At 37.3% G+C, this 17,846-nt stretch overlaps 4 protein-coding genes and 1 non-coding gene across 5 annotated transcripts; 2 read left to right on the forward strand and 3 right to left on the reverse strand.

Annotated features, from left to right (window-relative positions):
- Positions 1 to 2,259: 2,259 nt before the first annotated feature.
- LOC137722149 (protein AGENET DOMAIN (AGD)-CONTAINING P1-like) lies at positions 2,260 to 2,676 on the reverse strand. Its single transcript, XM_068461123.1, has one exon. It carries the CDS (start codon positions 2,674 to 2,676, stop codon positions 2,260 to 2,262), a length of 417 nt encoding a protein of 138 aa, XP_068317224.1.
- Positions 2,677 to 7,126: 4,450 nt separating this feature from the next.
- LOC137723726 (universal stress protein A-like protein) lies at positions 7,127 to 9,006 on the reverse strand. The gene is made up of 4 exons (XM_068462919.1): positions 8,741 to 9,006; positions 8,527 to 8,636; positions 8,320 to 8,438; positions 7,127 to 7,376 (listed from the first exon to the last, which is right to left on the reverse strand). The coding sequence occupies exons 1-4, from the start codon at positions 8,916 to 8,918 to the stop codon at positions 7,280 to 7,282; spliced, it is 504 nt and encodes a 167-aa protein (XP_068319020.1). The 5' UTR covers positions 8,919 to 9,006; the 3' UTR covers positions 7,127 to 7,279.
- Positions 9,007 to 11,765: 2,759 nt separating this feature from the next.
- LOC137722150 (protein AGENET DOMAIN (AGD)-CONTAINING P1-like) lies at positions 11,766 to 12,305 on the reverse strand. The gene has a single exon (XM_068461124.1). The coding sequence runs from the start codon at positions 12,303 to 12,305 to the stop codon at positions 11,766 to 11,768; it is 540 nt and encodes a 179-aa protein (XP_068317225.1).
- Positions 12,306 to 13,591: 1,286 nt separating this feature from the next.
- Positions 13,592 to 16,009, forward strand: LOC137722735 (small COPII coat GTPase SAR1A-like). The gene is made up of 3 exons (XM_068461811.1): positions 13,592 to 13,793; positions 14,323 to 14,454; positions 15,481 to 16,009. Exons 1-3 carry the CDS (start codon positions 13,665 to 13,667, stop codon positions 15,799 to 15,801), a joined length of 582 nt encoding a protein of 193 aa, XP_068317912.1. The 5' UTR covers positions 13,592 to 13,664; the 3' UTR covers positions 15,802 to 16,009.
- LOC137724030 (small nucleolar RNA snoR83) lies at positions 14,750 to 14,869 on the forward strand. Its single transcript, XR_011067152.1, has one exon. It is a non-coding gene; the product is annotated as a small nucleolar RNA snoR83 (small nucleolar RNA).
- Positions 16,010 to 17,846: the final 1,837 nt, after the last annotated feature.

The raw sequence follows: 17,846 nt of genomic DNA on the forward strand, positions 1-17,846 counted from the left end.
ATCCACCAAGTTTCCATCGATGCGCATTCTCTTGTAGCAGTCAACATCTCTTTCATCAACCTGCGCGCGGACTCTCTTCTTGCAATCCACCAACTTTCCGTCTACGCAAACAACTCTCTTCTTCTTGTTGTAGACCAGCCACTGTCCATCGATCCAGTCCCTATGAAACCTCAGTTTCCTCTTAGGGTAAGCAATATGATCCGCAGTCGTTTCAAAGTAGACGAAGTATTCGTCCTCCCCTCTCTTCTCAGTAATGGTGCCTACCCACCAACCCTTGTTGTCAAATACATCAACTCTATCAAGGACATCAAACTCTAAATCCACTATTTCTTGGGGAGGTAGAGAAGGGCGAGGACGGACCTCATCCGCCGTGACAATCTCTACTAGAGGTTTGGACTCGTCCTCCTCCACCAGGTTCTTGTACACCACCTTGTACTTGTCCCCCAACTTTTCAAGTACGATTGCTGCATAATAAGAGCCGATAAATCCATATTCTTTGCTGCACACTTCCACCTTGTCACCTTTTTGAAAAACTTTTTTTGTAGGAAACCTAGCCTTTTTCACCATGCTCTCACCTTCTTGAAAACCGATTAGAGAGAGAGAGAGAGAGAAAGAAAGAAAGAGAGATTATATATCAATAACGCAACTAGTGAGGCAATTAAGTAGAATGATCAATGAGTGAGAAATTGTTTCAGAAATCGTAGGGATGTGGAGTGTAGGACTGTTTATGAGAGCATATGTAAGGCTATATATATAGGAGGTTGGGTTAGGTTTTCATCTTGTGTTTAGAATTGGAGAGATTTTCGTATTCCGTTTGGGATTTGGAGAGCTTTCCTATTTCTTTTATAAAATTCGGTTTTTTAGTAACTCAATTTAATTTGGCCCAATGCATTTGCTAAATTTCCTGTTGTGTTTGGGATTAGATTTGACTTTTTTTTTTTTTTTTTTTTTTATAAAAAATTATTCTAAATTACTCTAATTTACGGAAACATAACTTGAGCTGCAAAAATGCAGCTGAAAAAGAATCTTAAAAAGGTAGTCCAATGCGCTCAGTTAATTTAGCCCCCCAGTGCATTAGTCTGGCGCCACAATTCGGCTCAATTTTAGTACTTACATAATTTAGCTTAATATTGTAGGTTTCACTTTGGTGCGACGTAGCATAAATGCTATGAGCATTGGATGACTTAGATTCACGGGATCACAATAAAAGCAAAAATCAAAACCAATCCAAGTCATCCAATGTTCGTAGCCGTTAATGCTACGTAGCATGAAATAATTTCTCTCGGTTGGAATGTTTTATTCACCAGAAAATAAGATTCCGAGAGGTAAAATGCTAATTATTTAGCTAAATGATTATCAGGTAACGATTGAATTCCCTGGTATAAACAATGTTAGTTTCATTCATACATTCATTAGGTAAATTCCGAAATGGCTCTGTTGATTCCCTAATCTTTGATTCATATGCTCTAAATCAAATTTTCAGAATCTTCGAATTTGAAGCTTAACAAAACCCTATCAATTACCAATGGAATAATACTGGACATAAGCTATATTCTTACTTTAAATAATTGATTTAGATGTGAGAATGAAGATTCAAAGTTTCAAACTGATGTGCATAAAAGGAGGATATTAGTTCTAGCCAATATGGCTACGGCTATGGCCTATTTCAATATTTTGTGTTAGCTCAAGTGATGTGCATGTGGAGCACAGAAGCCAAAATTAGGCTAGGTTAAGTAAGCCCTTCCACAGTAGAAATGTTCTTACTGACTAACAAGGACACTAGATCTTTAATCAGGATTCTTTTGATTAGGGATACTCTTTCAAACCGAAGAATAAAAAAAAATTAAACTGAAAAATAAATAAACATGAATTTAAAAATACTGAAAACAATCATAATTCATAAATGCACTTAAGTAACAACCAGTCACAGGACTCACACAGCACAAATTGTCCCAATCAAACACCAGGAGATAAATAAGAAAGAAGATCCTAACAAACAACACATTTTCTAATTAAAACCCTAGAACACAATTATCTCAAACAAAAAACATAGAAAATTAGTAAATTAACAACTGGTACTCAAGGCTTTCCCGTTGGAATCACAGGGCTCACTCTTAACTTATCCTTGCAATCCACCAACTTTCCATCGATGCGCACTTTCTTGTACCTGTCTTCAACATTGTCATCAATCCACACTCTCTTCTTGCAACCCACCTGCTTTTGTTTCTTGTCGTTGCAATCAACCCACGCTCCGTCGATTCAGTCCTTATGAAACCTCAATTGTTCCTTAGAGTAATCACAGAGGTCCGCCAAAGTTTCAAAGTAAACGGAGTAAATCTCCTTCTCTCCCTCCGTTTTAACCTCAGTTATGGTGCCTACCCACCAAGCGTCCTGGTCATGCACATCAACCCTATCAAGGACATCAAACTTTTCATTTTTCTCTTGCTCTGAAGGTGGAGGTGGCAGAGGGCGGAGCTCATCCGCGTCAACATCCCCTTGGAGTTGTCGGGACTCGTCCTTCTCATCCACCAAACTCAAGTACTCCACCTTATACTTGCCCCCCAAGTCTTCAACTACAGTTGCTTCGTAATACGCGCCAATAAACCCATAATCTCTGCTGCTCACTTCCACTCGATCACCTTTTCGGAAACCCTCTTGTGTTGGGGTAAAATCCATTGGAAAGGTTAGTAATGGAAGTGAAGCAAGTAGAAATGGATGAGAATTTTGTTTCACAAATTGTGCATTTATATATAATTCGAGTCATGAGTGGAAGAATTTATGTGAGAGTGTAACAAAAAATATATATGGTAGGAGTTAGAGTGGCTTTCTTCTTATGTTAAAATTTCCTATTAAGTTAGTTTTGGAGAGTTTTCCTTTTATAAAATGTGGTTTTTAGTAACTCAATTAAATTTAGCATATTGTGTTAAGCTTGAGTAGTAATTTACAGTATAGGTCAGGGTTGGTTTCCAGTTGTGCTCAGGTTTGGATTTTGATTTTTCCTATTTTGCTCATGAACGGATTCTAGCTCTTTCCTATTCTGGTTTTCTGGTAACTATACGATGTTCCAAATTACTGTAATTTACGAGAAGAAACATCAAACTTCGGTGAAAAGGTGGTGCGCATAATTAATATTCTAAAAACTTATATAATAGGTGCAAAAACATCGAACTTGGAGGAAAAAGACGGCGCACACAATTAATATTCAAAAAACTGATATAGCTCATGTGCGCAAAAAAGCGGCTGGCATAATATTTTGGAAAACTAGTTTTTGATCATGTGTACAAAAAGGCGACAGGCGCTATTCTGCTGCCTTATCTTAAAAAACTAATCTTATATCACGTGTATAAAAAGGTTGCAGGTGCATTATCTTAAAAACTGATCTAACTCACAAGTGTGGAAAGACGACGAACACAAAATATCCTGAACAGCTTGTTTAACTCACCTATGCAAAAAGTGACACACCCCGACCGAGATCGGAGCGTGCTGGCCGTCACACGAAGGTGACGTAGCCATGTGCACGTGCGGAAGCTAATAAAGTAGTAATATAAAAGTACGAATAATTCAAAACTAGCATACAAGGTGCTAATATAAGTGCTAGTAAGTGCGATACAAATTCAGAGCAGGTCTATAGCAGTCCAAATAAAACGACAACAGTAGTACGCCCGAAGGCGACCCTACAATATGGAGTGTCTGTCAGAACGCCGGAGAGCCCTCAAAGGAAACCACCGCAACGGCTAAGCAACTAGAACCTGGAGGGGCGCAAAACAAAAGCGTGAGTGGGCAAAAACAAAGCTCTTTGAAAACCATTTAGCAAAATACAATCTAACCCCTCGCCGTAAAACCTGTATACTTCCCAGAAAATAAACATATGTACGTATGTATAAACATGCACAACATGCTCAAGGGTATGCCAATCATGCTCAAGATATGCCATGCCAAAGCCTCAATATGAATGTAAGTGCCCAGGTATAAATCATATCAACATCATAACATCTGGCAGCCGGAGTCACCTAACGTGACCTGTACGGCTGCATCTAGAGCTCAAATCTCAATCTTAATATCTAAACCTGCCCACGAGTCGGAACCACCCTAAGTGGTCTGTACGACAGGCCTGGGTGTAACATATCCATACGCTCTAGTGCTACGATCACGTGAAGGCTGTGCGAATAATCGCGGGTCACCTACGAGTCGGAACCACCTAATGTGGTCTGTACGACAGGCCTATGCACCTAACTTGGATCCAAGCTGAGCGTGTGGTGCGGGAGGTGAACATCACGTGAAGGACTGTGCCCTACTCTGGGCGGGAGCACTAACACCGGGGGTGCAGGTTATGAGCTCTCTAAGCATCTCTAACCACTATTTAATGCAATCGTTAAATAACGCTTACCTGGCACTTACCTATGCCTCCACAGCACCAACATATAAATATATATGACATATGCAATATTTGAATATGTAATTAAACGTATATGCCACTACTCATGCATAACCACCAATTATATAAAAGAAATGGCATATAACGAAGCATTTATACTAATTTCTGGGAATTAATATGTATATAGGTATATACGGAAAACAAAAGCCCACTCACTGGTATGTAGAAGGGTCGTAGCCCCCCTGTCTCGCGTGTGCACGCTCGTCCTCTGGGTACGTGTCACCTAAATGCGAAACAACTATAAAAACGTTAACTTTAAAGCACATAACCCGTTTCTCGTAATAACTTCTCATACATTGCTCAAAATGGACAAATGAATATACCCACGTGCTCTACACAACCTCAGGATCACAACCATATTTTTAGAAAAATTTTTGGACCCCACACGCGCCCCCACGCGCCAGCACAGGCACAGACCTACGCGCCCCCCCACGCGCGGCCACGTGCCAGGCACACTGACGGTGTCAACAGACGCCGTCAGGAATATTCCGTCAAATTGACGGAATATTCCGTTAAATCTAACCGGATGCCGTCACTGCCGTTAGGAATATTCCGTTAAACCTAACGGAATATTCCTCTTTCTTCTCCGATCGACTCTCGCCGGACTCCGGTCGCCGGAAAACTGGGAAAAGTTTAAACTCACTAATCTCCCTCGTTTCTCAACCAATTCCTATGATTCTTGGACCAAAAGAAAGCCCTAAACTAGTAGAATCACGTTGGACCACTTTTAAAGGCTAAAAGTTACGCGATCATACCTGTCTCAAAACTCAAAAACTGGCCAACTTCGAACCAGGCCTTCCCGACGTCCAAATTCGTCCAACGAGCTACTCCGACGCTCCTGGGAACCTCACCAACACATCTACAAGCTTCAAAAGTCCAAAAACTCAAAGTATAAATTTTGCATGAACAGTACTCAATTCGGCCATTGTTGAAACGACGTGAAAACGAAGTATTCCTCACCTGAAAATGGTATGGTTGTGCTCGCCTCGACCTCACGAGTTGAATGGTGTCTTTGGTTTCCACGATCTACTAAGATTTGGGTGCTTTTGTGTGTTGTCCGTACGTTACAGAGAGAAGAGGAAGGAATGGAGCTCGGGGAACCCACAGAGAGAGAGAGAGAGAGAGAGAGACAGTGTGTGTGTGTGGCTCTCAGCTTGCCAACACCACACAAAGTAACCAAAAACAATAATACGAAAACCAACTAGGGGTAAAAGGGTCATTTCCTAAGCACGTTTCCGATATTTTCGGGACGGGATGTCACAAAAAGCGGTGTACATAATAACCTAAAAATTGGTCTAAGCCACGGGTACACCCAATTAAATTTAGGGCAAAAAAAAAAGGAGTAGAAAGTTTCACATCATTTATAATGTTCCGGCAACAATGTTCTTAAACTTTACCCTTAGTTTAATTTTACTTGTTGAACTCTCATATTAGTTTCTTTAGTCATCCAACTTAACAATGTGTTGTACCATTGGTCATTTTTACTAATGTCGCCTATTTTGCTGTTAAATTTTAGGATATATTAGCAACTTCATCCCATATTACTAAGGATGAATTTTAAAATGAGAAATGAGAAAGAAAAAAAAAACTAAAAAAATCAGATTTATTTCGTGTAAGAAAATTGAATACATAAGAAAAAAATTTTCATCGTTCAATATGCTATTTGTTAGTTGTTCAACTCCAGCCACAGTTCAATCTCCTATCAACTTTGAAATCGCATTGCCAAATATTTACAAGTTGCTAAGGTCCAACCTTCATTTTGTTTTAAGTTTTAGATATTAATTTATATATTTCCATTTGCATTTGTTAGTTTCTTTTAGCTCATTCTATTGTTTTTTTTTTTTTAAGGTTTAAATTGAAGTTCGTAATTTACCCTCTAATTTAACGGAAAAAAGGGTATTAATAAAAAGGACCAATTGTGTAACACATTGTTAAATTAGTCCGACTAAATAAATTAATATGAGAGTTGAGCAACTAAAATTAAATTAGAGTAAAATTCAAGAACTATTGCTACAATTTAGCCCAAAGCTGCTTTAGTAACTTTTAATTTTCCTCCGTTCATAAGATAGAGCAATATTTAAGTCAATTTATTTATGTATTCTATTTTTTTTAGCTAATACATAAACTTTTATTCAAAGAGAAGCCTCAACGCAACAAAGGCTTATACAGTTAAATACAAAAGCTTGTTTTCCTCTAGTAGAAAGCACATTATCCGAAATACAAGTATTGCCAACAGTATGGCCAATCAAAGAAATAGCACCATCCTTAAAATATGACCTCTCTACAGAGTTGGTGCCAACTAACAAAACCATATGACAAAGCCAGCCACGTAATGTCTCTGTTTGGTTAATCTTGGTGTCATGGAAGTTAGTGAAAACAATTCCTTCAGAAATTCAATTTGGAACCTGTTAATTGTGTTAAAAGCTTTAAGTGCAATTGTTTTGGATTATCTAAATATTCAACAAAAAATTCAATAATGGTTGACGACGAATTCTATGCCTCTATTTCATATGGTATGTTCTGGATTCGATTTCTGAAGCTAGTAAATCGTACTATGGTAACTAGATAAAGACTGAAATGCCTTTGTAAGTTTCTCAGACCTCGAAAAGATAAATCGTTATGACGAAGCCACCAACTAGTTTTTTTTTTTTTAATTAATAATAAAAAAAAATTTAACAGAAAGTTCACTGCTTAGCTCAGTTAATAAATAAATACTAACAGCATGACATTATTTACATACCAAAAATTCCAAAGTAAAAATACAAGACATTTTTGAAGTAGAAAGGGTAAAAGGAAGAACATAAAGTGGTAAAAAGTAATAAAAAAGAGGTTTAATTAACAAAGTCATTTGCTCCCAGCATTTGTTTTTGGCTTCTTCACGATCAAGACAGGACACTTGACATTCTGTGCACAGTGATTGCTCACACTCCCAAGAAAAGCCCTGCAAAAACCCGACATTTTTATTTATTAAATAAATTCCATAATATCTGTTTCTATAATATAGACAAATGATTTTCTTATAATTTAAATTGTTACTAACCTCTCACCACACGCATAGGCGTGGCAATTTACCTTTTTGTATATTTTTTTATTTAAATACTTAATTTACATAATTTTTTAAAAATTATTTAAAAAAAATTGAATTAAAGACGTGAAACCTCCCACGTTGGTGGAAGGTTTTGCTTTTGTTTTTTCTATAATTTTAAATATTAAATTCATTCAAAATAAAAATATGATTAAATACTTTAGTTTCTTTTGGTTCAATTGTAATTTATGAAATTCTTAAAAGGTAATTTATGATATTTTGAATATTTTACCATTTTAGGATGCTCACTTTATATATATATATAGATAATAATATAGGTTGAATTAATTTTTTCTTTGAATTTAATTTTTTTTATTTACAAATAGCCTTAACAAACAGGTTGTGTCGTATTTTTTTTATGCCCTACTTGTTATCTTAAAGAGTAAAATCGTGTAGACTCATATCTTAATAAGTTCTTAATAAGACAGAATAATGATTTAATTCGTTAATAGGTAATTTCTATTGTGTCGGAATAATGGGCTATGTAAATAATTACTGACTATATTTTATCGAGTTCTTAAGAGATACCGTTAATTACGCAACGCGTTAACGCGTTTTTTAACAGATGATTCAATCACGATCCGAATCATCAAGGATCAACCGAAAGCTTGTTATTTTTGTGTTGAGTTAACCGGTTCTGTAAAAAATTGCTAGGCCCATTTACTGGCAAAGAAGAAAATCAAAATACTACGAAATAGTTCGATCAGTTTACTGAAAACTATCGCTATATGGCACGAAAAAAGGTAAAATTTTTAAGATTATTAAAAAACCAAACTATATCATGGATGTTGGGACCCACCTCTTGATGACGCCATAGCCATGGCTTCCCATAACCAACACGTCAGCACGAAGCCGCTCCACCATCTGGCAAATGACATCCCTCGGATCTCCGCTCTCTACTTTCGTCTCCACCTTAAGCTGAAAAGGGCAACAATCGACCGTCTGATCAAAACCTAAAAGCAAAATGACAACTTTACCCTCACAATATCAAAATTCTGACGCTTACATCCGGCTGGAGGTCCTTGCACATCTTCTTGCCCTTGTCCATAACGCAGTCCGCCACATCAGCGCCGTACTTCTCCATTGCCGCCAAAATATCAGACGAAAACAAATACCCTGAATTCCAAACAAAATTACACAAAAAAGCCACTGAATCATATCCTATTCCCAAAATAACCTCAATAATCACAACAAAATACCTGAAGGGGCCTCTCTCCTACCTGTGCCGTCTAGAGCCGTAAACACAGCTCGCGGGGGCTTCGCGTAGAGAAGAACAAGGGTATCTTTGGAATTTTGCCCTGCAACGTTCTTCAGGCACCACGACAGCGCATGCATGCTCTCCTCGCCTTCGTCGACGGCCACGAGGATCCTCCGCTCGCTTTCTGCCACGTCAGTCATCTTTAACGATCGGACGGTCGAAATTCGAAAACAGTTTGAGATTTTTTCAAGTGGTTTCTGGAGATAGAGGCAGAGCTCCGTTGATGGAACAAGCAAAGGTGGTGGAGTGGGTATATATAGTAAAAAGATGGGTGGGATAATTTCTGTTGGCGGGTTGTGGGTTTGGGCTTTTGTGGAAGAGTGGTTTTCTATGACGGTGGGCCTGATATTTTTGTCTTGGTTTGAAAATTATCTGGATTCTGGAGTTTGGATAAGATTTCAGCTGTTTATATATTTTCCATAAAATATAATATCTCGTTTAACCGGACATAAAGGATATATTTTGGTCCACATTTTTATATAAAAACAAAAGAAAGGGCAAACATGACGAAAGATTCTGAGCTTGATTGGAAAATTTGTTTTTTTTATTTATGAAAAGAGTTACCAACATCATAGAATAATAAAGCTTAAGATGAGGTGCAAGTACTTATGTCCTAATTAATTTTAATAAATTCTTGGGTGCGACAGCTGTATGCATCAGGTTCTCGTAATGTGGATATTTTACATAAGTTGGATACTTATTGGGAGAAGTTGTCGATAATTTGTACTAAAAAATTTCTCTTCAACTTATACTAAATTTGTTACAGATGCATTATAAAAAAATGATTAGACACGATAATATTGGAAATAACTTTCAAATGATTGTTTGAATGGTGTTATTTTAGAAGTTTTTTGTATAGTGTCTTTATAGTACATTTCTTGTGTTTTAGGCTTTTAACGGTAGCGGTGTAGTGTTTTGAGTAGCTTATTGATTTTATCATAGATATATATTTTTAACCACTAAGTTTAACGTTGTTTGAAACATAAAGTGTAACTAGGTTTTTGAAATTAATAAGATATTTTGCTCATGATTGAATTACTACATGATAGAAGCCTAAATCTAAAATCTTTGTCGTGAATAACATGAACGATTAAATATTGGAATTGTAGACAAACACCAAATTAATGGTGAAGAACATTCCATGTCTACAACAAGAAAGGAATTTTAATTAAAATTATGACAAAAATATTTTATTTTATTGAACAAGCATAATTTGCAGTGCAAGGTGCCTCCCTAAAGATGGATGATATGGAATCAAGGAACCTCTCAACACATCAATATTCCTGAGCTATCAATTAAATTAATTATGTCTATTCACAAAACAACAAAATTAATGCCATCTTACTTTAATATACTTTCTTAAATAAAATAAAATTAATTAAAGAAACACTCGAGAAAATTAAAAATATGGTCGATGATTTTCAAGCACAAACAACTTTTGACTGCGTGATATTTTCTTCCAATCTGCCACGTTGCTTCGGACTATTTTGTTTACCTTGTTGTGCTTTTGACTGAACAATCTTTTCATCCAAGATAACTTGCGTCAATTCATGTGAAAAATACGGATTTTGTTTCATCAAGCGAGCGACTGGATAAGCAACATGTGATCCCAAGTGCTCTCGGAAAAGAAGGTGCAGTAACACCCTCTCTTCCTGGTGACGATTCCCACCCACCAGCCGTTGTCATACGCGTCGACAACTTCGCCGAAGTGAACTTCTGCTTCGCCACCGTTTGAGGAGTGGAAGGGGGTCGAGGTCGGACTTCGCTGACCATAACGGTTTCGTTGAGAGGTGTGAACTCATCGTCTTCTAAGAGTTCCTTGTATTCGACCACGTAGTTGTCCCCCATGTTTGACACCACGGTTGCTTCGTGGTAGGATGCGAGAAAGCCCTGCTCCTTGCTGCGCACTTCATTTCGTCGTCTCTTTTGAAAACCCTAGTTGTACGGTGTGGCAAATGAGGTGATTGCGAGTGAAAAACGGGAGTAGAACGAGAGTTCGACCCCGTTGGAGATGGTTGCGAGTGGAAAGAGGAAGTGGAGTGAGAGTTCTTTTTCTTATGAAGTATATTCCGAAACACCGGTGAATTCCAAGACTTTAGAACATTAGATAGTTCGCCCGGGTCTTTTCCCAACTCCTTTGTATCTTAATGTTTCTATATCTATGATCAACCTCATAATTCAGTGGAAGAATAATGGATGTTTCTATATTTTACTAAGTTACTAGCTACATATATACAAATTCAACCCTGCAATATATTTAACAAAAAAATAACATACTAATAAAAAATTTATTACATTGGTGAGGGAATCGAACTCTGACATATCTTGAAACATAACTCATAGAATCAAACCTTCCTAATCACTTGAGCTAACATCGAAGGCTTTTACCATTTCAAACATTTTAATTAATAAGAAAAAGAAAATTACAATTGCTAAATTGAAAAGTACTTACTGGTTTACAGGGGCGTTTTCTTGTTTCTTTGAGGTTTAAGTACCTAGATTCTTGAGTTTGGATGAGTTTTCTGAGCCCTTACTTACCACTAATTAAAGGTTAAACTTCGATGCAAAACCATCCTGCAGCTTTCTTAGTTAAGTATTACGCAATCGTGAATTAATCTTAGAAGCCTAATCTGTGTCTTCAATAATATGAGATGATTAATTTGCAGAATATTGCACACAAGGAAATTAAAGGTCAAGAACTTTCCAAGTCCATAGCAAAATAAATATGTTGAAATAGTTTCCTCTTGATCAAAACAACAGAACTAATGGAATTTAAAACGTGGCATATATACATTCAAGAAATTAAGATAAAGGTATTAAACTTGAAATTAATCGATGATTTTCATTGTCTTATTCCACTTTTGATTACTTCAAATCGTCGATGACGATGCGAATTCAAGCCCAAACAGTTCTTGACTGCACGATCTTTAGTTCCCAGCCGGACTGCATGCGATGATGCTCATGATCTCGTTGAACTTCCGATTTCTTCACCTTTTCCTGCTCATCTTTTCGTCCAAGATACACTCCACCAATTCATGTGAAAAATACGAGTTCTCCGCCACGAATCGACCTCGGTTTTTTCCAGGAAACCACCTTCCGTTCCTCCACTCCAGATGAGGCCTCAAGTGAGTAACCGGATACGCAATGTGATCCCATGTTGTTTCGAAAAACACGGTGCAGAAACCGCCTTTCTTCCCGGTGACGATCCCCACCCACCAGCCGTCGTTGTCGTACGCATCCACTTGTTCGCCGAAACCAAACTTTTTCTTTGCAGACGAGTAGTCCCTTGGGCCTGAAGGTAGGGTTTGGTTCGGGTGCGGAGGGCGGACGTCACGAGCCATCACGGTTTCTTTACAGTGCGTGCGCTCGTCGTCCTCCAGCAGCTCCTTGTACTCCACCACGTAATTGTCTCCCATGTTGGCGATGACCCTGGCTGCGTAGTAAGATCCGAGAAACCCCTTTTCCTTGCCGGTCACTTCGATCTCGTTGTCTCTTTCGAAAAACCTTTCCATACGGAATGCCTCCATTGGAGAAGAATGAAGCAGAAGAATGAGAGTTGGTGATTGTGAGTGAGATAAGGCAAGTAGAAGAATGAGAGAGCTATTGGTGTCCAAATGGCAATATATAGTCTGGAATATTTGGGCTTTCCTGTTCCTATTCGGTTTAGGATTTTGGCTTTCTTATTCAGATCAGGATTTGGAAGATTTTTTATATCTCACTGTTTCTATATTAATTTGACGCTTTGATAGCTATACATGTTTCTATATTATATAGGGAAGTGTTATTAGCACTCTAAAATTTTCATTCTGCACTTTTCATAAGTGTATTTTTTTTTCTTAATATAGAAAATTTGAAGTGTAGAATAAGATTTTTAAAATGCTAATAACAATTCCTATTATATATTACGTTTTCATAAAAAGAAAATTGTTTCTATATTTTACGTATTTCTACCCCACCTACCAATGAAACCTTAGTACCAAAAGCAAGACAAATTTCAGAATGACTGCTTATTCAGGTATCTTTGAAATGAATTGGACGCCTGTATCACCTTGTAGTTCAACCAATCTCTTCGGTGTGAGCAGGAGGGGTGGACGCGCGAGCCGGGAGGATCCTCGTCGGATCTTTTTGAGGATTCTCGTCGGATACTTTTATAAGGATCTTCTAATCATATCTGTTTATCATATATCGTGTGATCAAAAATCATTATAATTTTTTATTTAAAAATTGAATATAAAGAATATCTGACAAAAACTGGTTGTATGATGTACGATGAACTGATGTCATTTTTGTCAACTCCCATTAGAATTCTGTCAAAATAAGTTATATTAGAATGCCCATTGCTACAATTATGTTAAAGTTAAGACTATTGCTCCAATTGGATTAAAGTAAAAGGATCATTAATACAATTTTTCTTATTTGATTTTTCATATTTGCCTCTTGATTCAACCTCACATGCATGCTCATTTTGATGGAAGTTCTAATGAAATTGACAAAAATGATCATAGTTGCACATTTTGGTAAGTTGAAAGACCAATGGTAATGGATTTTTAATTAAGGGATCATTGCTCTAATTAAGTTAAAATTGAGGAACCATTATTACAATTTACTCTATTCCAAAATGTATTAAACAAAGACAAATAAATATAAAAAGGAAAAATAAATCCCCACCGACCAACTTCGTCAAAAATGAAAATAAAACAAAAATCATATCCCAGCAGTTGGAAATTTAGAATCTAACGGCCCACAATTTCCAATTGCGTCCGAGACACATCACAGCCGTCCATGGACCTAACCCAGTAACAGTTCCACATAACTCTTTACTACTTCTCAATCTCTCTGATATTGGGGGCAGGCTTTCGATCTGACGATTTCTGGGTGGAAACACCATGTTCTTGTTGGATTGGTTCTATGGGGTTCTTGCATCGCTCGGACTGTGGCAGAAGGAGGCCAAGATCTTGTTTTTGGGTCTCGACAATGCCGGCAAAACAACGTTGCTTCATATGCTCAAAGATGAGGTTTTTCTTTCAATCTCATCGTTTTAATCGGACTTTCTTCTAAATTTTGTTGGTGGGTTTTGGGTGCTTTCGAACTCGGTGAAGTTTGTGATTTTCAATGCTTCAATGGTGTTTTGGAATGATTGGTATTTTTTTTATGTTGAAATTTTCGTTTTTGTTTGGTGTTTAATCAATCCGGGGTCTGTTTGGTTGATGGGAAAGTGAAGATAAAGAAAATATGGACTGAAGGAATAGTTTGAGAGTGTAGTTGTTAATTATGCAATTGAAAATCTTTTTTCTTTTCTTTTGTGTAATTCGTATGGGTTTTTTTTAATTAGATTTTCTGCTCCCAATCCAATATTGAAGTATTGAGTTTAAGATGCTATTGAATCACTCAAATTTTAATATCTGGAAGAAGAAGAAGAAAGGAATAAAGCAATTTGCTCTTGTAATTGTTTTGATTTTAATTTTGATTTGGTTTGATAATTACTTAATTAGCGTAGAATTTAGTTTTCTGATTCTGGGTTTTGTTGTTGATGCATTGTTACAGAGGTTAGTTCAACACCAACCGACACAGTATCCGACATCCGAGGAGTTGAGCATTGGTAAAATCAAGTTCAAGGCTTTTGATTTGGGTGGACATCAGATTGCTCGCCGAGTTTGGAAAGATTACTATGCCAAGGTATCATTGATGATTTAATTCAAGAGGATGTATTGATATGTGATATGGCAACTGGTTTTCTGCATATATGAACTGTTTTAGCTTTTGTTACAATGGAAGTTATCTAGTTTGTGTTTGGACGACGTGAATCGTTGTTCTTGTATTTCACAAGTACCTTGCTGAATTAAACATTTCACTGCCCCCTAGTCGAATTGTCAAATTGGAAGCAAAGTTGATCTTAACCTACCCAAATAGTTGTTGTATGATCTTCTCTTACCACGTGCACGTAGTTGTCTTGGATGTTTGTGCCTCCATAATCCCAGATAAAAGTTTCTGTTTTTATCTGATTCATGGGAGGCAGATATAAATAATGGTAGTTCGCTGATAGCACCTTTTCTCTGTAAAAGGTATGCTAATGGTACCTCACTGCACATCCATCTTTTGCTTTGCAATTTCTTTATCTAGATCAATAGTGGGTTGATTACTTGCAGATCCCTTATTAGAAGTGCGAATGAACATTTCTTGTCAATTGCTATGTTTTGAAATTATCGTGTTTTTTAACTCCTATGAAACACTCATATTCGGGAGGAAAAAGTGCACAGTAGGACCTGCATAATGTAGTTAGATATGTTACAAGACGAGTTATTCTCTAAGAAGGTCATTAATTAAAAGAAGTTTATGCACCCCCTTAGATTGTAGTATATTTATTTGGAAACCATATACATATTGCTGGGGTTTATCATGGTGAAATGTAACAGCTGTGAAATAGGTTTGATAGAATATCTGGAATCGTTCACTAGAACGATCTTTGGGGTCTAGTTGATTGTCTAAGAAAGAATGGTTGTGTTGTTCATTAGTCTACGAGGGTAATTTCAAGTTATACTGGTTTTGTCTTGCTGCATATTATGTTATCTCTATGTTTCCTTGACGGGAAAAAGAAATGTAATCACTATGTTTCATCCTTGGTTATGCTGGTTTTGTCTTGCTTCATACTATGTTATCTCTATGTTTTGTCCTTGGTAATGCATTTCGTCTTTGTTGTGAAAGGTGGATGCCGTGGTTTACCTGGTGGATGCTTACGACAAGGAAAGGTTTGCAGAATCAAAAAAAGAGCTGGATGCTCTTCTCTCCGATGAATCACTGGCCACTGTTCCATTCCTTATTCTCGGAAACAAGATCGACATACCATATGCTGCCTCAGAAGAAGAGTTGCGCTTCCACCTCGGTCTGAACAACTTCACCACAGGCAAGGGTAAAGTAAACTTGCAAGACTCAAATGTCCGTCCCCTCGAGGTTTTCATGTGCAGTATTGTTCGGAAAATGGGTTATGGCGATGGCTTCAAGTGGCTTTCTCAGTACATTAAGTAGAGGGCGCTACACAGTAAAGACTAGGCTTCTCACTCGTCTTGTTTCCGATGAATTAGAGTTTTTTTTATATTGCTGGTGATATTTTTGCCTTTTTGTTTTCTTGCTTCTTGAAATGAAAGAACAACTTCACATTCTTTAGAGACATTATAGCAATTGTAAATAAATGCGGTCCGACATCCTAGTCGATAGGGTGTTGGTTTCTACTCATGCGTCTTGGATTTGAAACTCTCCCTTCCTCTTAATTATTGTAATAGTTTCGAACCCATTTAAACATAAATAAAAATAAAAAACCTAATACTTTGTCTGCCGTACTTCACCTGAAAGACAAGTGAATTTTGAAAGCTATAGATGGTTGTAAGCTGTAATTGGTTAAGAACATTTACTTCTGCTTTTAAACTTGTGTGTTCGACCCTATTTCACTTGTATGGATAAAAATTATAAGCGGTTAAAAGTACTTACTTCTGCACTTAAACTCATGTGTTCAACCCTCTTATCCTATGTTGCTTGTATTGAAAGAAAGAAACCCTAGACTTTGCCAAATTCCAAAGATATTTCTCAAGTTATGATATGATCATAAATGATAAATTTTAGTAGTACCTATTGACATATCGATTATGATGCACACCCATATAAAAAAAATTATATGCATTGATAAGACCACTTAAATTTAGAACCGTGACACTAAAATTTGTTCTGGCTTTACAGCGGTATGATTGGGTTAGATTTGTAGGTAGATGTGTCAATAGATTTTTTGACCCGAATTCCAATATGAATTTGATTTAATTAATAGAATATGGATTTGTGATTTCAATTTGATAATCCTTTTATGATCTGAATTCGAGAATTTGTTAACAAATCAAATATGAAATTGAGCTAATTTGATTGATAAAAAAAAAAAATGTATAAGAAATCAGATCGGGTTTTCATATCAGATACTCGTTAACTTATCAAATTATATATGGATTTTCTTATTAAATATCCATCAGATTATCTGGTCAGATTATTTTACTTAACGGCTCGAATCTAGACTAATCTAATCCGATTTATCTATAAGTCTATCTATAAGTGCGCTAAATTCGTAAAAGTATAGACACTTTTGAGGTGGGCTGAATCCGTAAAATATAATAACTTTTTCTTTCAATCAAAGCGTATAATTTAGAAAAATTAAGAAATGAAAAGTATAAAATCTTCCAATTCCTAAACAGAATAGGAAAGCCAAAATTTTCTAAACAGAACAGGACTCTATATATACAAACAAGGCACTCGTCAACTCTCATTCTTTGGTAGCAACTAGCAAATCCAACTCTCATTCTTCTACTTCCTTTCCTTCACTGGCAAATAATTTGCAATGGGGCCTTCCCGTGCGATCCAACGGCGTACAAAAGCAACGGACTCTCGTCCTGCTTCCTCCTCTCGCTCGCAACTCGACGATCCAAATGAGTTCAGCCCCGAAAGAAGGTTTGAAACCAACAACGAAGTTGAAGTGTCAAGCAAGGAAGAGGGGTTCATCGGATCGTACTTCGCAGCTAGGGTTGTAGCCAACATGGGGGACAACTACGTTGTCGAGTACAAGGAGCTATTGGAGGATGACAAGCGCACGCTCTACAAAGAGACCGTCATGGCTCATGACGTCCGCCCTCCGCACCCGAACCAGACCCTACCGTTGAGCCCGAACGACTCATCTGCAAACAATGAAAAGTTTGGTTTCGGGGATTTGGTGGATGCGTACGACAATGACGGGTGGTGGACGGGGGTTGTCACCGGGGAGAAGGGCAGTTTCTACGCTGTGTTCTTCGAAACACCGTTGGATCACGTTGCTTATCCGGCTACTCACGTGAGACCTCATCTGGATTGGAGGAGAGGGAGGTGGTTTCCTGGCAAGAACAGGGAAAGGTTCTTGCATGGGAACCCAAATTTCTCAGAAGAGATGACGCAAGTTATCTTGGATGAAAAGATCGAGCAGTCAAAGTTAAATACATCAAGTTAATAAATCAAAATCCTCAGAGGCTATGCGATTAATCTGAAAAGAAAGATGGCGGGAACAA

This window comes from Pyrus communis, chromosome 17, assembly GCF_963583255.1.
Source record: "Pyrus communis chromosome 17, drPyrComm1.1, whole genome shotgun sequence".
NCBI lineage: Eukaryota > Viridiplantae > Streptophyta > Magnoliopsida > Rosales > Rosaceae > Pyrus > Pyrus communis.